The 23385-nt window shown below is 36.8% G+C and overlaps 1 protein-coding gene across 2 annotated transcripts in view; it reads right to left on the bottom strand.

Moving 5' to 3' along the window:
- SLC38A11 (solute carrier family 38 member 11) overlaps window positions 1-15986 on the bottom strand; it is a 62398-nt gene extending 46412 nt beyond the window's left edge. Inside the window, exons 1-5 of one of the 2 annotated variants that reach the window (XM_066345488.1) lie at window positions 15673-15986; window positions 15048-15165; window positions 12033-12107; window positions 4056-4190; window positions 2708-2773 (exon numbers count right to left, since the gene is read on the bottom strand). In XM_066345488.1, the coding sequence (XP_066201585.1) occupies window positions 2708-2773; window positions 4056-4190; window positions 12033-12107; window positions 15048-15165; window positions 15673-15711 (433 nt within the window). In that variant the 5' untranslated portion in view covers window positions 15712-15986. The remainder of the gene's footprint in view (window positions 1-2707; window positions 2774-4055; window positions 4191-12032; window positions 12108-15047; window positions 15166-15672) is intronic. The other variant, XM_066345489.1, reaches the window with a different exon arrangement.
- Window positions 15987-23385: the final 7399 nt, after the last annotated feature.

Below are 23385 nucleotides of genomic sequence, written 5' to 3' on the forward strand. Positions count from 1 at the left end.
AGAAAAAAAATGCATGCTTACTAAGGATTTTATCTGCTTCTAAAAATACTTTGGCATATTAATCTTTACATGACATACAATCATGCATTACAAAATATCACATTCAACAATGTAAAGAAATTGTGATAAGAATAAAACTGTGTGTCTTTTGCTCTGTGACCTATATTTTAAAAGTAATTTTTTATGATTATAAAATTAATAACCAGGAAGGTCGTTACAAAGGAAACTGTAAACTTATCTATATATACTCTTTGTAAAAGTAAAGCACTATAGAGAAGTCTAGTCTAAAGGAAAACACATCAATATAAATTGTGGTTGTCTTCTAATTGTGAAACACATGGGATTTTTTTTTGTTTCCTTTGTTATTTTCCAGTTTTTCAATGGAACATGAATTAATTTTAAAGAATTGTTACTTTATTTTATTATTTAAGAAGTAATACATATTTATTAGGAAAATATTAGGAAACACAGATATGCAAAATGGAGAATGTAGAACATACTCATAACTTCTTCTTCTTGGGAAAACCAAGTTGGGACAATTCTTCCAACATTTGCTTTCTTTTTTTTTTTCTTTTCTTCCTCCCTCCCTCCCTCCCTCCCTCCCTCCCTCCCTCCCTCCCTTCCTTCCTTCCTTCCTTCCTTTCTTCCTTCTCCCTTTGTTTTTTTTTTATATTCTTTTTTAAAATTAATTATAATGGAGTGACATTGATAAATCAGGGTACATAGGTTCAGAGAAAACATCTCCAGGCTCCCTTTGTTTTTAATGTATAAGTTCAGAGTTTTAAGGGTGCATGTAACTTCAGATAGTCATATAAGATAACACTATACATACTGTTCTGTAACGTACTTCTTGCACTTAGCAGTATATTAGGGACACATACCCATATCAAAACATAAAGATCTATTCTATTTGCTTAATTGGCAGTTTAAGTATTATATTTTCCTGTACAGTACCTACTGCACAGATGGATAGAACATAATTTCTTTAAAATTTCCTGATAGAAACATTTTGATTATTAATTTTTATTGATTTTTAATTTTACAAATATACAATTACAAGATAACCACAATTTATATTGAATGTATTTTCCTTATTTATTTATGAAAATAGAGATTTTATATAATTTAAATTATATTGTATACACAGTTTCATATTCTTTCCATTTTTACTTAGCATGCTATCCACTCACATGATCTAAGTTTATGATATCATGATTTAGAGTTTGAGGACTAGGAGAGAAGCTGCAAATAGTTCAGGGTAACAATAATAATAGCTAACAATGTTGGGTTAACCTACTATATGCTACGCATTGTCTATATTATCTTTTTTGTTTTACATAGAAAATTTTATAAAGTAGTTAATATTCTAATTCATCATTTAGAGATGAAGAGACTAGAACTCAGAGGACATTAACCTTTTCAAGGTCACATAGCATTGGTTTTGTGATTTGACATTCAGGCAGCCCTGATTTCCACTAAACTTTGTAAGAGAGATGAGTGCAATTTCTAACTCTAGGTTTTGTTTTACTTTGTTTTGTATCTCTTTTAGAATGAGTGATTCAAGCACTAAGAGGAAAGGCATTTTTGCATCAATCTCAACTATGATAACAACTATAGAGTTAGGTCACAATAAAATGGGAATTATATGGCTTGTATAAGAAGCTCTTCAAAACAGGAAGACAGAATTATTCAAATAGCCATAATATGATGAAATGTTAAACAGGGATGGGGGCTGTGGCATGTGTTTAAAAGGTCTGCTTGAGAATGTTCATAGCTGCATTTTCATAATTTTCCCAAATTGGAAACAACCTAAATATTTCTCAATTGTGTGACAGATAAACTGTCCAGTCATAAAATTAAATACTCCCCAGATATTGTTTTTCTTTCCTTTTCTTTTCTTTTTTTTAAAGGCCAAACTACTATATACCCAAAGTCATGGCTGAAGTTCAAATGCACTATGCTAAGTGAAATAAACAGGACTTGAAAGGCCCTTGATTTGGCATTTCTGGGTAAAGGAAAACTAGGCAGAGACATCAGATCAGTGGTTACCAGGGGCCGGAGCTGCGGGGGTATTTGACTACTAAAGGAAATAGGGAAAATTTGGATGTTGTGGAATTGTTCTTTGTTTTTATTGTGGTTGTAGTTAATATGACTATATGCATTTATCAAAACTCACAAGACTACTTAATAAAAAGGGTTAATTTTAGTATATTAAGTTATATATTAATAGAAATAGTGGGGGGAAAGACCAGCTTAATTATTTAAGGAATGGTATAGTAAAACTAGTACATGAGAAAATTTTACCAAAAAATTGGTGATACGTAGCATATTTTAAATATAAAGTATTCTAAGTACATTAATAATATTTATCATATTTACTATTAATAGTAATATATATTACTATCTATATTTACTATTATACAAAGTATAATATAGCAGTAATAATATGACTAAGTATAGTGATAATAGTAGTAATATTTTTATTTTTATTTTTATTTTTTTTAGTAGTAATATTTTTAAACAGCTAAATAAGAATTGAGCTATATATAAAGGTAGATTAATACTTTAGGATCAGAACAAATCATGGATTTTTTCCAGATACTTGAAGTCATTCAACTCTTACACCTGCAAATAAATATTTTACTTATAAATTATTATGAACCATACCAACTATGAAAAACTATATAAAATAAATATATTTACTTACCTCCTGGAATTCTTTGAAAAACTTTGCTCAAAGTGTCTCCAGTTATTATGTTGTAACTTATCATAGCTAAATATATAATTAAAATAATATAGTCACCAACAGTTTTCATCTTGAATATTTTGAAAATAATCTGTTACTTCCCAAACATTTGCATAACCTTACTACTTTTAAATATATTTTTGATTACCAATATGTACAACTTTAAAAATAACTAGACAACAGATTTATCGGAGAATATTGATTCACATTGAAATAAAAGATTTTTACTTTACAAATTGATTCTTTCCAAGTATCTTTAAATAATAGTGAGATTTGGTAGTCATTTGTAATGTGATTTACTTGTCATTAAGGTTCAATTTCCAAATACTTTGCCAGGAAAACACATATGGCTCAAAGTGATGAATAATAATAGAAAAATGTGAAGGCTCTAAAATATCTCTTCATTTACAAAGTAATATTTTTTGGAAAATATATTTTTTTTTTTTTGGGTGACAGAGACAGAGATAGAGAAAAAGGGACAGATAGGGACAAGATAAGAGCATCAACTCTTCATTGTGGCACCTTAGTTGTTCAGTGAGTGGCTTCTTACTCAAGACAGTGACCTTGGGCTTCAAGCCAGCGACCTTTGGGCTCAAACCAGTGACCATGGGGTCATGTCTATAATCCCATGCTCAAGCTGGTAAGCCTGAACTCAAAGCAGATGAGCACGCCCTCAAGCCGGCAACCTCAGGGTTTCGAACCTGGGTCACCGCGTCCCAGTCCGATTGTTCTACCTACTGCACCCCCACCTCGGTCAGGTGGAAAATATATTCTTAGTCTTTGGTGTAGATATAAGAAATTAGTGGTTTGATCAATTGTTTCTGTTTTACTCATTTAAACCCTGAAGTCAACTTGGTCATTGTTGAATGTTAATATTTTATTTATTTAAGAAGTGCTAGGTGATATTTTTATCATTATGGTACAGCTTTAAATAGCATGTTGGCCTGTACATGGCTTTCACACATTCTTGGGTTTTCAAAAATGTATTTCAGCTTTAGAAGAAATCTATTGTTTCTCTCACTTACATTTAATCTCAGATCAATCTATTTTTCACCAAACTAGAGAAGCACAAACATTATCTTAATACAAATCACTCTCAGTTTATTTCAATGAAATACTTAGAAAACCAACCAAAAGGACGAGCAGATAGGAAAAATGACTAAAGAAGTCAACACTTAATTTGGAATATATATATTTCAACTACTAGTACTCTTTCATGACTGTGCAATGACTATTAAAGCTATGTTATTCAGAAATGGCAGGAAGTTTATGCAAATAAGTATAAAATGCATCTTTACAGTCATCTTACCTATAAAAGGATACAAAAACTGTAGAAGAGAGAGAAGGAGATACCCTGGTAAGCCAAAGGTTTTATTGACTAAAGACTGGTAAGTGTCTGTTCCAGAGAGAGCACCTCCTTTTATCAATAAAATAAGGGAAAAGTCTGTGGTAAAAATAACAATGAAACAAATGTTAGTTAACATTTAATAAAAAGATTTTATATGTTTGACTTTAATTAAAAAAAAACAAAAAAATTTTAATGCTATAGTAAATTAGCATGGCAAGGCTTATTTCCTTTCCATAAAACATTACTCATCATGAAATGGTACTGTTTCTAGTTATGTATTTTTCAATTGAGATGCAAGTATACTTAACATATCCATGCAATGAACTGTACAGAAGAAGATACACAAACTAGAGTCAAGCATCAGTTTTCCATTTTACTTCCTAACCTAACGAATGCCATGACTATTGTGGCTCAACTGGCCAAGCAACAGAATGTAGGTAATGAAATATTTCATAGGCATTTAATGTATGAGGATTGAGAGTAAAAAATGCTGTATGCTAGCATAAAAAATAGATTTAGGAGACTCAGATTACTTGTTTTTTATCAAAGTACAACCAGTAACTGTTCTATAGTTATGGTGAATAGAACATTCTAAGAATTTTTTGTAACTTATATTTTAGAGATTTAAATATCAATTTTAGAGTTGAAATGGAAGATATTAATATATAGATACCATACAATTAAACGTTATGATTTCTTTTTTTCATTTAACACAATGAACCTAGTGAGTGACATTTAACCTAGCGAACGGTAATAATGCAGCTGTACTGAGAACACAGATATGCACAGGATGTTTTTGGCTCTCTTTTCTCTTGCTGATGTTTCCACCACAGGTGATTTCTTTTTATCCTTTAAGTAACTTGGAAATGCATTAAAGTACAAAGATGAAAATACAAATAATTAGTGCATAGTTTTCACCCTGATTCCCTCCCACATCATTAAAATAACTTTCAAGTTTTTTAATAAGCTCCAAATTGATAAATCTGGTTGACGTATCCTAAATCTTAATCTTAATTGCTCTTTCAGTAACATTTTTTTTTCCTGTTACGTTCCCTTCCTTTTCAACCATCTTTCTTGGCTTTTGTGACATCACTTTCTCTTGGATTTTCTCCTACCTTTGGCCACTTATACTCAGTTTTTCACCAGTTTTCTTTTATTCTGGATTCTTGGACTTTTTTTCTCACTCTTCAAAATGTCCTACTGTGACCTTACTCATGCCCATGGTTTCAATTTTCCTATAGATGTTAGTAACCCCCCAAATTTGTACCTCTACTCCAAGCTCTGAAACTAAATTTCTACATCTAGCTGCCTAATAAACATTTTACATTGGAGATATCATAGACATCTCAGTTTTTAACTATCCAAATTCTAATTTATATATTTGTTCTGGAACCTGCTTCTTTATCCATATTTCTACAATCTGTGAATAGTATCAACAGAAATTTGTGGATTACCTGGACTTTTCATTATCCATCATCTATATTCCTTTGGTCACCAAATCCAATACTATATCATAAATTATTCAACTGTATTCTCTCATTTCTAATCGCTAACTTGTTTTATTTTAGGGCTTAGGCCTTTACTATATATGATCTGGATTACTGCAATAACCTTCAAATAGTTTTCTCATCCACCAATCTCTCTTATACCAAAATATTTTTAACATCTGTTAAGATTTTCTCAGCATTCCCCCTCAGGTGGGTCTGACCATATCATAAATCTGATCATATCTTCTGCTTAAAATACTCCAAGGGTCTTCTAAGGCCTTTGGGCAAATATCAAGTCCTTTTAATGAAGCAGAAAAAATTATTTTTTGCAGTGCAATGTTGGATGAAGGACTTGTCTTTTCTGAATTGTAATTATGTTACAGCCATAAAAACACTAGCAAATACTTTCTCAACATGTCTAGTGTGCCAGGCCTTTTTCTAAATGCTTTACATATATTAACTTGTTTAACATTTACAGCAATCCTTGGTAGGTGCCATTATTATGTCCCATCTAATAAATGAGAAGAGCAAGGTACAGAAGGTTAAATCAATTGCCAAACTTCACAGAACTAGCAATGGAGGAGTCAGAATTCAGACCCTGGTAGTCTGGCTCCAGAATCCACACATATAATAAAAATCTCAACTCTATTGCAAGTAACTGTAGACCTAGGGCAAATAATTTTAATCCACTGAAGTTTCAATTTCCTTCTCCATAAAAGTAGATCATGAATACCTATTTCATGGAGTCAGAAGGATTAAGTGTAGTGGCAGCATCATACTCAGCATTTAGCCAGTCTTCAGGAAATGGTAATGATGGGACCATTCCTAAGAGCCTTCATAAATGTCTTTGCAAACCTCCTTAACCAGCATCTGCCCTGCTTATAATTACACAGTTCTGTTTTGTATTTTCATATTTCCATCTGCTTAACTTTCTTTGCTCTCTCACATATTTTTATAAACACTTAGTAGAGGTAAGTCTCTGCTCCTTTGAGATTATGTTAAATGCTAATGTCCCTATAATCATGCACATATTTTTTTATGAGGTTTTTAATGAAGTATTGTAACTCTGTATTTTTGCTTAACACATTATACAGCGAGCTTCATTCAGAAAGGTATAATGCTCTTCATTGCTACAGTGGCAGCAATGGCAGTAAATATTGTTGAAATTGATCAGTGATCAATGTATAACAGGATTCAAATTTAATTGGATAAATGACCTAACAAATATATTTAAAAATATTCTGTAAACATAAAGACTATAGCAATTAATTATAATTCCTTTGTTTAAAATTAGGAAACTCTCCACAGAAGAGTTGAGTAGGGCCTTGAAGGATGAAACAGATTTCACCAGAAAGAGTTAAAAGAAAATGTCAAGCAGGGGGAATATCACAGGAAGGCAGTGTGAAAGCATATTCTATGTGTGAAGAATAAAGTAGCCCAGAATAGCCAAAACATAAGGTCTATACATGGCAGTGTTGGTGACAGGATGAAAGAGGAGTTAGAGTAGTTGGGAGTGAGGCTGAAACTTCAGACTGTGACTACACTATGAAAGATTTGAATGTAATAATTTTTTGTTGTCATTATAGAGTCTTGGAATGCTTTGATTGGGGAAGTAACAGTGATCAGGTCGAGGCTTCATGAAGGTCACTCTTGCAGTAATATGGAGGACTGCTCAGAAAGTGAAACAGCAACTTACTGGCCAAAGAGAATCAATGAAAACCTGAATAACAGAGAGAAGGTAGCCAATTTCACAAATGTTGTAAATTTGTGATGAAGAACTGTATTTTTAGAATGAGAATGCTAAGTTTCATAAAAAGTTCAAAATGTATTACTTGAAGTTAACAGTTTGCTAAGAATTTAGTCAATAATAAATATAAATGACTTCATCTGCTTGTAAAACACAGGCTATAAATATATTAAAATTTTTCAGAATCTTAAATATCAACCACTATATAATATTTTGATTTCCCTTTAAATGTATTATATACAAAGTTTAAGTAATCCATGAATGATTCTATATTATTCAACATGAAAGTTTTCTTTTAAATAATCTTTTTTTTTTTTTTAAAGGGAGAGAAAGAGACAGAGAGGGGGAGAGAGAGGAGAGAGAGAGAGAGAGAAGGTGGGGAGGAGCTGGAAGCATCAACTCCCATTTGTGCCTTGACCAGGCAAGCCTAGGGTTTCGAGCCGGCAACCTCAGCATTTCCAGGTCAACGCTTTATCCACTGCACCACCACAGGTCTGCCCCATTTTTATTTATTTATTTATTTATTTATTTATTTATTTATTTACTTACTTATTTATTTATTTATTTATTACAGAGACAGAGAGTGAGTCAGAGAGAGGGATAGACAGAGACAGACAGACAGGAATGGAGAGAGATGAGAAGCATCAATCATTAGTTTTTCATTGTGTGTTGCAACACCTTAGTTGTTCATTGATTGCTTTCTCATATGTGCCTTGACTGCGGGCCTTCAGCAGACTGAACAACCCCTTGCTGGAGCCAGCGACCTTGGGTTCAAGCTGTTGGGCTTTTGCTCAAACCAGATGAGCTCGTGCTCAAGCTGGCGACCTCGGGGTCTCGAATCTGGGTCCTCTGCATCCCAGTCCGATGCTCTATCCACTGCGCCACCGCCTGGTCAGGCTTAAATAATCTTTTATGCTTACAATAAAAATTATTTTGCTCTATTCAACAAATAAAAACAATTTAAAATTATTTTTATTGAATTTATTGGGCTGACTTTGATTAATAAAATTATATAGGTTTCAGGTATACAATTCTATAACACATTATCTGTATATCTTATTGTGCATTCACCATCTAAATAAAAAATCTTATAGCAATTTAAAATGAAATTATTTGTTATAAATATTTATAATTCTCTTTTTGTTTCTCAACATTTTACAAGCATGAAAACAAACTTGGAAAAACTACTGTTTAACTGGCCAAATCTCATTAGAGGCCTTAAAAAGACAAAAGAATAATACTAGAGACAAATCATTCTGTTACTACAGCATCAATTTAAAGAAAAATTTAATGTTATACCCTACTTGTAAATTTTGCTTTTAAAAGCCTAATTAAGAATCAAATTGAATCATAGTCTATACAATATTTTTTGCTTTTGTGTGGTTGTCCTTTATTTATCAAAATTATTTAAGGATTTTGATCATATAACTAAAGAGTAATTTCCACTGATTAATGGCTTTGTAATACATGCCTTTGCAAAAAACTGTTCATAATGATTGCTATTTATATATAGTATTAGTTGAGAAAGTTATTCACAGCATGATTTATTTGTGTATAATATATAAATAATATGGCTTTAGTAAACTGTTCATTCTCCAAGTATTGAATTCTTAGGTAATATATATTTTTAAAATTTTTATTGCCTGACCAGGCGGGGGCGCAGTGGATAGAGCGTTGGACTGGGATGCCAAGGACCCAGGTTCGAGACCCCGAGGTCGCCAGCTTGAGCATGGGCTCATCTGGTTTGAGCAAAAGCTCACCAGCTTGGACCTAAGGTCGCTGGCTCGAGAAAGGGGTTACTCGGTCTGCTGAAGGCCCGCGGTCAAGGCACATATGAGAAAGCAATCAATGAACAACTAAGGTGTTGCAATGCACAACAAGAAACTAATGATTGATGCTTCTCATCTCTCCGTTCCTCTCTGTCTGTCCCTGTCTATCCCTCTCTCTGACTCTCTCTGTCTCTGTAAAATAAATAAATAAATATTAGTAAATATTTACAATGCACTTAAGCCATGGTTGTTAGGCCTGGATGGAAATCAATTATTTGTCAGAGCTGATTGACTGTGAAGCAGAAAATTAGAAACAACAGGCTAAATCTTTAAGTGGAAATTTTTAGTGTGATAAGTGCTCTGATGAACAGAATACAATTCCTAAACACCAGCAACTCTTAATTAGCACAAAGTTATAAACCCTACATTACTAAGTTACTAATTAAACTACAAATTAAGAGCTGTAGAAGCTAAAAGCAGCTTAGGTTTGGGAGGTGAGAAGAAAGCAGGTGGAGGGAGCCCAGTGCATTTGAACCTCTGACTTTGGTAACTCTTGCATTCTTTTTTTTTTTTTTTTGTATTTTTCTGAAGCTAGAAATGGGGAGAGACAGTCAGACAGACTCCCGCATGCGCCCGACCGGGATCCACCCGGCCCGCCCTCCAGGGCGTCGCTCTGCCGCGACCAGAGCCACTCTAGCGCCTGGGGCAGAGGCCAAGGAGCCATCCCCAGCGCCCGGGCCATCTTTGCTCCAATGGAGCCTTGGCTGTGGGAAGGGAAGAGAGAGACAGAGAGTAAGGAGGGGGGTGGGGGTGGAGAAGCAAATGGGCGCTTCTCCTATGTGCCCTGGCCGGGAATCGAACCCAGGTCCCCCGCACACCAGGCCGACGCTCTACCGCTGAGCCAACTGGCCAGGGCCGGTAACTCTTGCATTCTTTACTTTTCCTCAGCCTGAGAAAAACAGCAGTTACAGACTGAGCTTGGGAGCCTGAGAGTTTACGAGAGACAGCATCTTCATAGAGGCTCCAGAAGCAGAGCTGAGATAAAGATTCTTCGGTAAGGGATTTGAGGGGGTGCTCCCAGGAGAAGGGGAGTGAGGGGACAAGGCACAGGAAACAGCTCAACAAGGATGAGGTCTCAGGTGGAGACTAGCAGAAGCATAGCTGTGCAGTGAAGCACTCTGGAGCTTCAACTGCACCACTCACTGGTCCCTCTCCTGCAGGCAGGGTTTCTATATTGGTCAATCATTGACTGAAGGCTGAGGAATGGCAGCTGAGGGTCATAACTACACTGGAAGGTGATGCCATTGAGGCCCAGATCAACACTCTGGAGAAGGGAACAATGGGGGCATGATGCATTGCCAGGTAAAAAGGCATCTAGATCAGAGGTCCTCAGCCTTTTTTGGGCCACGGACCGGTTTAATGTCAGAAAATATTTTCATGGACCGGCCTTTGGGGTGGGACGGATAAATGTATCACGTGACCAAGACAAGTGTCAAGAGTGAGTCTTAGATGGATGTAACAGAGGGAATCTGGTCATTTAAAAAAAATAAAACATCGTTCAGACTTAAATATAAATAAAATGGAAATAATGTAAGTTATTTATTCTTTCTCTGCAGACCAGTACCAAATGGCCCACGGACTGGTACCGGTCCGTGGCCTGGGTGTTGGGGACCACTGATCTAGATGATTACAGATAGTAGCCATCATAGCAGCAACAGCAGCTGGTATCTATTTGTAATTGCTGCTTCTTTTTCAGTGATTCAAAGGTAGAGGAAAGACCAGTGGTGGAATTCAGCTGGTTCGCGCTGGTTCAGCAGAATTGATACCTAATTTTTTGTTGAGTTCAGTGAACTGGTTGTTAAAATGACACTTGTAATCAGGGTTCCCTCTAAGGCGGGCACCTGGGCAGCCACCCAATGTGGAAATCACACATTTACATTTATCTGCACAACAGCGTATTCTAAATGCCTGTAGTAATATTAATTCTGTCCATAGGTGAAAAAAAAAATTGCAAGTGAGGATGCCAATCAAGAAGCAAAATGGAAATATCTTAAATAACAATTTTATTGTTTTTTGTCAGGTATTATTTAATATTTTTTCATTAATATTTTAAAATGCTTTCTTATAACATAATCTAGTTTTGTGTACCTCTTCACTGTTCTTATTTAAGTATTAAATGCATGAAATAATAAACTACCTTTTGGTATATATGTATATATTTTATTATACTTAAAACGGTCACTAGGGCAGAGAACCAGTTGTTAAATGATCTGATTGCCACCACTGGGAAAGACCCTGTGTTTGTCATGGGGTTAGTTGGTGGGATGACAAGGGAGAGATGAGGATAACAGGAAGAGGAGCTGATTATGAGTTTGTATAGTCTGCACTTAGATAGGAGCAGCAAAACGTGGGTGCGAACAAATGTGTCACACAAGTGGGAAGCAGAAGAGAAGTAGTAGAAAAGCACCGTATTGTTGCACTTAAAGACAGTGGCAGGTGTGGAGCCTGAGCATGGATGAGGTGGGAATATCAGGGCTTTCAGTTTCACCTGCACAAACATAGCTGGAAAGGTTGCTTTTTCAAGTGCACCTGCCCATGGCCACTGTGGGAAAGGAAGTCCTGATGACTACATTTTCAGAGCATAGCTGTCTTAGCTTTAATCAGCCTTTGAAATGACTCCCCCTCCTACCACTTTCTCCATGAAATGAAAAGGCACATGAAAAGGATTTAGGCTTGGTAATGTATAATGCTTTTCTAATTTGTTCAGAGGATTAGCAAGGAAAGTAAATCTCCTCAGACATAAATGTCTAAATTCTTTAGGATTCTTTGATCCAGTAAAATTAGTAAATTCAATTACAGAGTGTGTGTATGAGTATATGTGTATAAAATAGTCCTTGTGCAATTTAAGTTGAGGGATTAGAAAATATAATTTTACCTGTAACATATGAAACCCAGAATAAAAGCAATATTCCCAGAGGAAAGCCAGCTTGCTTCATTGAATATGGCAATCCTGGAAAAACATAAAATGCCCCATCCATCATGTTAATAAAACATAGAAATATAGAAAATTTTCCCAATTCCTGTATATAAGCTAAGTAAATTGATATATTATATTTATATGACATAAGTATAAACAGTGCATATGACTACTAAAATTAAATGTCAGCATACTGATACTTATTTTAAAATAAAATATATATTACAAGTGAAGGACATGTCAAGAGAGCAGGTTTATGAGATGATGGAATAAGAGTAAGAAAACAACAAATGAAAAAGATAGACGCTAGTTCACACAGATAATGTTCACGTCAGGGTGAGGGGATTGAATGACCTAGAAAGTAGAGAGTAATGACCCGAAGCTTTCTGCATGTGAGGATTAGACAGCACGGAGGGTAATGGGATTGGAGATGTCAAAATGGGCAACCACATAAGAGAAGGGGAGAAATATGAGAAGGAAAATCATTTTTATAAAGCTGAAGGGGGGTACTATTAAATATTTTCTTTAAATTTTGAGGGGAAATTAACAATTTTAGATTATGAACAATAAAAAGTTTAAAATAAAATATATTTAAAATATTTCCACCCAGAACTTTTACTCTATGAAAAATTTTTCCTTAAAAAAAAAATCTGGGCCCTGACCAGTTGGCTCAGTGGTAGAGCGTCGGCCTGGCGTGCGGAAGTCCTGGATTCGATTCCCGGCCAGGGCACACAGGAGAAGTGCCCATCTGCTTCTCCGCCCCTCCCCCTCTCCTTCCTCTCTGTCTCTCTCTTCCCCTCCCGCAGCCAAGGCTCCATTAGAGCAAAGATGGCCCGGGCACTGGGGATGGCTCCATGGCCTCTGCCTTAGGCACTAGAGTGGCTCTGGTCGCAACAGAGCGACGCCCCAGATGGGCAGAGCATCGCCCCCTGGTGGGCGTGCCAGGTGGATCCCGGTAGGACTCATGTGGGAGTCTGTCTGACTGCCTCCCCATTTCCAGCTTCAGAAAAAAAATAAAAGTAAAAAAAAAAAATCTGCTACTTTAAATGTTGCTGACATGGGTCAGCTTTAAGGGTTCACATCCGGAATGAAGTTTGGAATTCTGCCAAGGAGAGCTGCCCACCCCTCTGTGGTACAGAGAACCAACATTTCAAACAAGTCATTGACCTTGTTTGTTACTGCTGTGCTTCAGGTAACTACCTGATGTGCCATTTGAAAAGAAAATTATCTATGGAAACAAGCAAAATAAAAAAACACATCAACTTCAGAAAGGTAAGAAAAGTAACTCAATCCAGATAAATATTCAATGATGACTTACTAAAATGTCAAAACTTTACAGGAATAAAAGTAATATTCTCAATGAGTAGTGCAAAATTCTGTTTTGTTCCTACTTTTTCTTAAATTGAGTGGGTTTTTTTTTGTTTTTTTTTTTGTATTCTTCTGAAGCTGGAAACGGGGAGGCAGTCAGACAGACTCCCACATGCGCCTGACCGGGATCCACCTGGTACGCCCACCAGGGGCGACGCTCTGCCCACCAGGGGGCGATGCTCTGCCCCTCCGGGGCGTCGCTCTGTTGCGACCAGAGCCACTCCAGCGCCTGAGGCAGAGGCCACAGAGACATCCCCAGCGCCCGGGCCAACCTTGCTCCAATGGAGCCTCGGCTGCGGGAGGGGAAGAGAGAGACAGAGAGGAAGGAGAGGGGGAGCGGTGGAGAAGCAGATGGGTGCCTCTCCTGTGTGCCCTGGCCGGGAATCGAACCCGGGACTTCCTCACGCCAGGCGGACACTCTACCACTGAGCCAACTGGCCAGGGCAAATTGAGTGTTTTTAACTAGCAGAAAGAATAGTAAGTATGGGCCCTGGCCAGATGGCTCCATGGTAAAGCATCGGTAGAGTGTTGGCCTGGCATGTGGATGTCCCAGTTCAATTCTGGTCAAGGCACACAAAAAACAACCATCTGCTTCTCCACCCCTCCCCATTTCTCTTCCCTCTCACTATCTCTTCTTTTCCTGCAGCCATGGCTCAGTTGGAGCAAGTTGGCCCCAGGCACTGAGTATGGCTCTGTGGCTTCACCTCAGGTGCTAAAATAGCTCAGTTGCTGAGCTATAGAGCAATGGCCCCAGATAGGCAGAACATCCCTCCAGAGGGGATTTGCCGAGTAGATCACAGTTGGGGCTCATGTAGGAGTCTGTCTCTCTGCCTCCCTGCTTCTCACTTAAGAAAAAAAAAAAAAAAGAATAGTAAGTATGGAAAAAATAACTACTTTCATTACTATAAAGTAATACAATTAATTTCACCATAATTTCCCCCTTGCTTCAAATTGGGAAAATATGAAGTGTTCATTTCTTTCAATTATGATTTGGCTCCTTTGTTAAAAAAAATCACATGCACTTTTACTTAACCAATTTTTATTTATTGATTAAGTAATATTTAAAATTAATATAAATGAATAAAGCTGTACTTTAAATTATACACTATATAGATGAGTAAGGAAATACTGTTTGGATTTAAGTTTTCACAATATTTTTATGTTTTCATATTAAACTTTTATACCTTCAGTATTTCCAAATATCTGGAGATTTTACACCTCTAAACGGTTATAGAAACATGATTCAGTAATGATGGACACTTTAGAAGGAGGGATAAAGTAAATTAGGTAACATTATCATTTGACCATGCTGCCTATAAAAAAATTTTCCGCATCTCTCATATGCTGATCCACTTATCCTAACACATGTGTAAGATGCTCTCAAATGTGGAAAGAGTGTGTATCACAACCCCATCTTCATGAAAAAAGGGATTGATGTGATGCCTATTCTTACACTGGAAAAATATGGAAGGCTTTTATAGAAGACAATTACCAATTTATCATTTACGATCTTTACTTAAAATAAATCAATAAACATTAACAGCATAATAAAAGTCTTTCATTTGGTATTTTAAATTAAAATTAAAAAACAACAAAGCAACTAACCTATTGTACCAGATCCTATAATAGAGTTGACAACATTAAAAACAGCAGCGGACTGACGACAAGTTTTCCCTTTGTGCTTATGTTCAGAAACGAGGGTTTCTTTGTCATCTTGATCGCTCTATTTAAATACATAAAGTGGACAATTATATATAAAATTAAGCAAATATTTACAGTTCAAAAAAAACCAGAAAAGCGTCAAACATGCAGTATAGTGAACTAACACGACAGCAGTATAATAATGTTACATCAAACACAAGAAAATAAGGATGAAGATAATAATAAGGAGTAACAACAATAGCTAGTAGTTTATCAGAGGTTTTTAAACAAATTCCACCTCAAAAAGTCCTGGTTATAGCTGCACCAAGTTCATGGGCTGCTACATGGGACCCCAGAGTACAGGATCTGTTAGGGAGCCAGTGATAACGATTTTGTGAAATTAAACAGATTACATAGAAAAATGCCTACCAAGAGGGGAAAAGTCAGATCAAGGCAAAACTTTTCCTCCCCGAGAACTTTCAGTACTGCTAAACCAGGACCCCAGGTAAGATAAGCCGACCTCTGTTGCAGGGTGAATGAAACTTGAGGGGGACTTGGCTTCGGATTCAGCGCCAGCCTCTGGTTTTACCTGTGGTGGGACGACGGGCTGCTGCCCCTGGTAGCCCATGGCTGCACCTGCTCGCAGCAGGTGAAAGGTTCACGGTCGTGGGTACGGCACTCGAGCCCGGACCTTCCTCTTCGGCGACCTCGCACACCCAGGTTCTGCGCGCTGCAGGACACCTGGACCGAGCGGTGCCTCCCGGGGCGCTGGCCCCGCCCCCACTCCTCAGCCGCAGTTCCCTTGGTTGCCTCAGCCCTGGGCGGTTTCCCCTCAAGGGACTTGCCCAGCCGAAAGGTGCTGCTTCCTCACGCGAGGTGCTACAAGATGTTTCTGATCTGGGCAGCGCCCCCACCCAGCTCCAGCTGCAGAGTATAGTCTGTTCTGCCCACGGTGCCTAACCAGATTGTCCAGAGAGAGCTACGATGGCCACATTTTAGTCCATCCCCAATTAGCTGCTCCTTGGCTGGAGACTGATGCCCAGGTAAGAACTCAATAGCCTCCCTGCCCCACTCCCCACCCCCTTGGAGTAGCTTTTCTATTACCTCCTCCTCCTCACACCTCTTTTATAGCAAAGATGACAAATGAAAATGCAGGCTCTTTACTTTAAATGGAAAACAAGTAAGTTTTCTAGAGTTCTAGCAAACTCAATTACTGAGCATGCTTTGGTCAAATATTTCCTGTGACTTTTCAAAGAAGGAGACTTAGAGGGGAAAGGAAGATGCATTGATAACAGACTCAATGAGCAAACCTTAAGGGGGTGTTGTCAGGCATAAGGTGATGGGGAAGGGAAGGCTCCTAGAGTGAGTTAGAAAGAATCTTAAATGATAATCTTATTACAGATGAGGATAGAGGCCCAGAGAATATTCAATCACACAGAGATGGATACATAGAGAACAGTGCCAGGGACAGGAAGGGTGGTAATGTGACATTAGTACTTATCAAATAATTAAAGAGGATCTTTTTAATAGACATTTATTTAAAATTATGAAGCATTTTAAAAACATGGAAAAACTAAAGAGTTGTAAAACACCAGATTAACAAATGTAAATGTTTTATCATGTTTTTTTCAAATTTCAAAATAAACTTGATGTGACAATCGACACCCCTCAGCGCATCTCCATTCCTTCCCCTTTGCCCCCAGAGTCATCCAGTTCATAAATTGGAGTCTATCTTTTCTATCCATGCTTTATATTTTAATTCATTCACTTGTACCCATACATGTTATATAACATTGAGTTTGTTCAGCTTTTTTCCTTGTTTTTAGGTTGGAGTGGAGTATTCGAGCTTCTAGTCTTAGCTTCTTGTATGCTATACCAGAAACTGGAAGTTCTTTAAACATATTTTAATGCTCTTTCTAAAAGACTTTTATAATTCCAAAAGTATTATTTGTTTAATGCAATTTCAAAAGTGGTATAAGTCTCAAAGAGAAGACATGAAGAAGAAAGGACACATAAAATCATGGAATCCCTGGCAATTCACCCATGCCGAAGTAAACACAGTTAACATTGTAGAACCTTATGGTTTACACAGATTATAAAGAGTTTGAGGTAAAGGATAAATGTATATTACTATGTACATAAGCAGTTCTACTGATTTTGTCTTAGCCCCAAACATAAGCCACAGGAGCCAGACTTTCAGGAATGTAGAGAGCTTTAACTTGAACTTTTTATCAAATTATGTAGGTAGTATATTATATTCATGTAGGATTATTATTTTTCTTCTTTATCTGTTTACAGTCCAAACTACATGACCTCTAAGAGCATCTAGTTCTCTTAAAAATAATCAGAGGAGGCTCTCTTTTGGCAGAAGTCTGAATTCATGAAGCTCTTCTTGATGGTTAACCTGACTTCTGACATTGTGAAGGTTCAAGTTTGGATGAGAATAGAGATAAAAATCTTTCAATTCACATCCCTGAGGAAGTTTCTTTTTCCTCAGCCTTGGAAAGGAATCTGAAGAGGGGTATAATTTGTTTTTTGTAAAAATGGATGCTTGATATTCTCTACAGTATTAGATTACTGGTTTAGCTGCTGTAATAAGTAGAGCTTTAGTGTATAATGTTCAAATAAGGTAGACCTTTCTCTCTCTCTCTCTTTTAACTTTCCAAAGGTAGGGATCCTCAGTGTATAGAGGTCTGGAAGAACTGTTCAGGTAATGTCGGCTAAATAATTAAAATATGTTCTTTTCTTTTTGCATTAATCATCTTACAAAATCATTCTTGTAACTATCTTTTATGATCTATATGTTACTCATCAAGGAATATCTTATTCTTGTGGTACCATGTTATTATTACTTCATAGTTTAAGTATTTTTTTATTTTTAACTATAATTACTAGAATTATGTAAAGCAGGGGTCGGGAACCTAGGCTTGTGAGCCAGAAGTGGCTTTTTTGATGGCTGCATCTAGTTTGCAGACAAATCTTTAATAATAAAAAAAATAACGTTAAAAATATAAAACATTCTCATGTATTACAATCCATTCATTTCCTACTGCTCATGTTCATGGTTGCAGGTGGCTGGAGCCAATCACAGCTGTCCTCCGGGACAATACCAAATTTTTATTGGATAATGCATAACGTACACGGGTCGTTGTATGGCTCTCACGGAATTACATTTTAAAATATGTGGCGTTCATGGCTCTCTCAGCCAAAAAGTTTCCTGACCCCTGATGTAAAGCCACTAAAATGCCATTTTTGGTTAAAATTCAGGGTGAATGGGGCACTGAAGAATGAGTTTAATTAGTGTGACTGTAAGCCTTGGTTTACCCAAGGTAGTCATGGTTTAGCACTTCTTATCCCAGTATAATTATGAATAACGTACTTTTCATTCTCAAAAGTGTCCCAGTTTGAATGGTAGGTTACAATATTATGCAATAAAGGCACATGGGGGATGGTAGTCCACCTAATAGCTGCATAGCACTTCAGTTTTCTCTAGTGGTGTCCAAGCTGAGAAGAGAAAGAAGATCTAAGAACATGGATTTTTGGTTAATTTTTGAGTTAATATAGTTGGTTTGAAGTTCAGGCTCTGGAATTAAAAACAAACAAACAAACACAAACCCTTAGGTTCGATTCAAAACTTAAGAGATCTTGGCAAATTACTTAACTTTCTGAGCCTTTCTTTATTTGTAGAAAGGAAAGAATACCTACCTCTTTTGTGCAGTAGTTGAGGGAATTAAATGAAATAATCTATTTCTATTATTATAGTTTCCTGTAGCTTCTGTAACAAACTACCATAGTTGGGTGACTTAAAACAACAGAAACTTATTCTCAGTTCTGTAGACTAGAAGTCTGAAATCAAGATATAATCAGGGCTATGGTTTTGCAAAATCTACAGAGCAGAATATTTTCTTGCCTCTTTCTAACTTCTGGTGGTTTGCCAACAACCTTTGATGTTTCTTGGTCTGTAGATACATCACTCTAATGTTCCATCTTCATAGGCCATTTTGACAGTGTCTTTTCAGATACCCTTCTTATGCATGTCTGTGTCTATATCCAACTCCCCCTTTTTATTTATTTTTTTAAAGGCTTTTAAAAATATTTTTTATTTATTCATTTTAGAGGGGGGGGGGAGCAGAAACCATCAACTCTCATATGTTCCTTGACCAGGCAAGCCCAGGGTTTCATACTGGTGACCTCAGCAATTCCAGGTTGACACTTTATTCACTGCACCACCACACATCAGGCCAACTTCCCCTTTTTATAAGGACACTAATCATTTTGGAGTTGGGTCCACTTTAATGACCTCATCTTAATTCCTCATCTTAATTTTACTATACCTGTAAAAAAATCTGATTTCTAAATGAAGTCATGTTCTGAGGTACTGAGGTTAGAATTTTAACAGCATATCTTATTTGAGGCACACAATTCAATCCATAACACTTTTTTTCTTTTTTTAAAGAATTCAGTTAATTGCTTGGGATGTAGGAAGATCTCAATAAATGTTTGCTGCTGCTATATCTAAACAAAAAAATACTTTGTTGGGTCAATGTTGTATAATATAGAAGGAGTTTGGCTACTGTACTACTATTTGGCACTAAATGTCTCCTTTCTTTCTGTCCTTCACTATGATAGAGGCTCTGACTTTTGTCTGGACCATAATCACCTAAAAGGAAGAATAAAATTCTCATCTTCACTTGCTGCTGGTTGTGGTTAAGTGCTGACCAAGAGAATATAGGTAGAATATATATCCTTAAAGAGAAGGTAATATCTTTACCTCTCTTTTGTTCCTTCTTACTAGCTGGAGTCAGAGACATGGTGGCTGAAGATGGAGTTTTATCTTGGACCAACTGTCTGTTGGAAACTTCACATTTAAGAAGGTGCCTGTACCTAGGTAGATCTGCTAGATCTGCATTGTTCAGGTAATGTAGAAGTAAATAAACATTCATATTATTTAATCTACTCTTATTTGGGGTTTTCTGTCATTTACAGACAAATCTAACCCTTATTAAACTCGTATGAGTACCAAAACTGTGATTCTAATAATCAAAAGGATTCATCCAATTTACGTATTTTTAAATAACAGCACTCAAAGAGGTTCTTTAACTAAGCTCCTTGTGGAAATAATAATAAGCTTCATTGTACTTAATTAAACTGGATTAATAAATATACACAGTTTATTATTAAATACACATATAATAAACTATAAGTCATTAGATTCTGATATTTTTAGTTTTTCCTCATTAAAGATCTGGTAAAAAACCGTGGCTAATATGGCTCAGGGAATACTCTCTGTTGATATGACAATGGTCCCCTTCTATGTGTCTCTCCCATGTTGGTCTTATTCTTAGATCCATAGGGGTCTGGTCAGCACTGGTTATTCATGTCTTGCTTCAGGGTCTGCATCACTTATCACAGAGAATTATTGTTAGTCTTTGGTCATTAACCTGCGGACTGACCCAGAAAAACTGTAGCTCTGACTGTGCCTGAGTGCTCTCTCAGCATCTTCTGCTCCACTGCCTGCGTTTTCTGTGTATGTGAGAGAGAATGCAGTTTTCCGTCTCTATGCAGAGGAGGGTTTCTTCTCAGAATCAAAATCCAATTTGATCTACATGTTTGCAGCTCTCAATATTTACTTTATCAGATCACAACCATTTTTTAAGCTCCAAGAGCTGGAGGTGAGTGGTTATTATACATTAGGTACTTTAGGCCCAGTACGATATGAAGAACATAAAGCAAGACAATAGATAAGCAAGCTGACATTTGTTTGTAAATAATACCAGTTTTTATCACTAAATAAATATGCCCAAGCACATGAAAAGTGACAATGTTGAAGAAATGAGTTTGGGTGCTAAATACCCTTTGATACCTTTTAGTCAAGAGAATCTATGAAGGCTACACTAGAATAAATATGGGCATATTTACCTATTTTTATCTTTTTTCCCCTTTTATTTTAATTAAGTTCCATTTGCAATATTTTAACCCCCTATCAGTTGAACTAAATTAGGCAACAGGAAATTGTGCACCCCTCAGCTGGTCTGGCTAGGAAGATCAGAGGTTCGACCAGATAGTACTCTAGATATATCAGCTCAAGAGCTTGCAGAACTGGAGCAGAGAGGAAGGTGGAACTTTGGCAGCAGAAATGTGAGTGACAACTGAGAGTGTGTGTCCTTGCCTAGCTGGGACATTTGCCTTCTCATGAATGATGTGCAACAGAAATACTCTTTGTCACAGAGAGTGGCCAGTGGGGTTAAAGTCAAGAAGTGGAAGTAAAGTAACCATATAAGAACTTTGTGACCAGAGCTTGGCTTGCCAATAGTGTAGAAATATGGGCCTGGAAAACTTCTAAATCTCTTACTCTGTTACAGGGTAGTTTTATTATTCCTAAAAATATAATACCCAGTTCTTTATTGTGTGCTATATATAATTGTGCACTATCTGTGGGAATGGAAAGGATCATATTTATATTGTTCTTGTTGGTGATGACGATTTTATTTCTTCACTGAACCTTGCGTGGTGACTCATATAATTACTGCTGCTCATTAAAAATATACTAAATAGAAGAAACAATCTCAAAAGAACTCAGTTAGTAAAAATCTTGTTGTTAAGAGATAGTGAGTTTAATGTGTCTAGAAATAAGGTCCATCAAGAGAACATTTCAGTAATGAAATCATGATGCTCATTTGTCTCTAAGGCATCAGAAACTGACAAAGGCCTGACTTATCTCCATTTTTTTTTTTTTTTTTTTGTATTTTTCCAAAGTTAGAAGTGGGGAGGCAGGCAGACAGACTCCCACATGCACTTGATTGGGATCCACCCAGAATGCCCACCAAGGGGTGATGCTCTGCCCATCTGGGGCATTGTTCCATTGCAACCAGAGCCAGTCTAGCACCTGAGGTGGAGGCCATGGAGCCATCCTCAGTGTCCAGGCCAACTTTGCTCCAATGGAGCCTTGGCTGTGGGAGGGGAAGAGAGAGACAGAGAGGAAGGAGAGGGGGAGGGGTGGAGAAGCAGATGGGCGCTTCTTGTGTGTGCCCTGATTTGGAATCAAACCTGGAACTTCCACATGCCAGGCCGATGCTCTGCTGCTGAGCCAACCGGCCAGGACCTATCTCCATTTATTAATGCAACCACAATATTTTAAAAAAATAAGGAAATTATAGAAAAGGATGTCACACAGTTGTGACAGAGTTTCAAATGTTTTTAACAAATTAATGCTCTGCTTTTAATTCCAAAATAAAGTGAGATATCATTTTGTTATTCATATAATTATAGGATATATTAAAATATATGTATTCATAATGCATAACAGGAGATGCTGTTTTAATATTTAAAATTGATTTACAAAATTTAATCTCTTTATTGTATCTCTGTAGCTGTAAGTATAACTTTATTTGCAATTAAGGTCTAAATCTGACTCACCAAGCATTAAAGACTCAAGCCAAATGATCCTTTCAACTACTTGTGACAGGCGCTGTCTGTCTTACAAATGTCTAGTAGACTTTTTTTTTTTTTTTTTTTTACAGAGACAGAGAGAGAGTCAGAGAGAGGGATAGACAGGGACAGACAGACAGGAACAGAGAGATGAGAAGCATCAATCATTAGTTTTTCATTGCACATTGTGACACCTTAGTTGTTGATTGATTGCTTTCTCATATGTGCCTTGACCACAGGCCTTCAGCAGACCGAGTAACCCCTTGCTCAAGCCAGTGACCTTAGGCTCAAGATGGCGACCTCGGGGTCTCGAACCTGGGTCCTCGGCATCCAAGTCCGATGCTCTATCCACTGCGCCGTCTGGTCAGGCAGTAGACATATTTTTTTAAAAGATGCCCAAAATATTTATACTATCAGTTGAAGGTAAACATTATCCACTCATGTTTCAAAAGGATTATCCACTCATCCTCTACAAGAAAAGGAAAAATATATAGGCTCCATTGCACTGCCCCCGCCAGTCACATATCTGGAAAGTCATAGATACTTTCTAGAAAAAGAGTCATTGGGTTTGCTCACATTACATTCTTTTTAATTTTTTACACACTACCAGTTACAAGTAAAGTTTTTTGTATAACACTTTGTAGTTTCTGAAAACAAGATATGTTAGCTCTGTACTTGGGACCCAGCCTTCATTAAAAGATGAATAACTTGATTAGGTAGTATAAATGATGTACCAATGAGTGAAATAGATATATTTGGTAGACCAGTCAGAGGATCAAGCTATAATAAATAGCTGGGGCAAGGGCTTGGGGACATTTGATGGAGGACTGGAAACTGATAAAATTTAACTTAGCAAAGATGAAATTTAATTTGT

This window comes from Saccopteryx leptura, chromosome 7 (assembly GCF_036850995.1).
Source record: "Saccopteryx leptura isolate mSacLep1 chromosome 7, mSacLep1_pri_phased_curated, whole genome shotgun sequence".
In the NCBI taxonomy this organism is placed as follows: domain Eukaryota; kingdom Metazoa; phylum Chordata; class Mammalia; order Chiroptera; family Emballonuridae; genus Saccopteryx; species Saccopteryx leptura.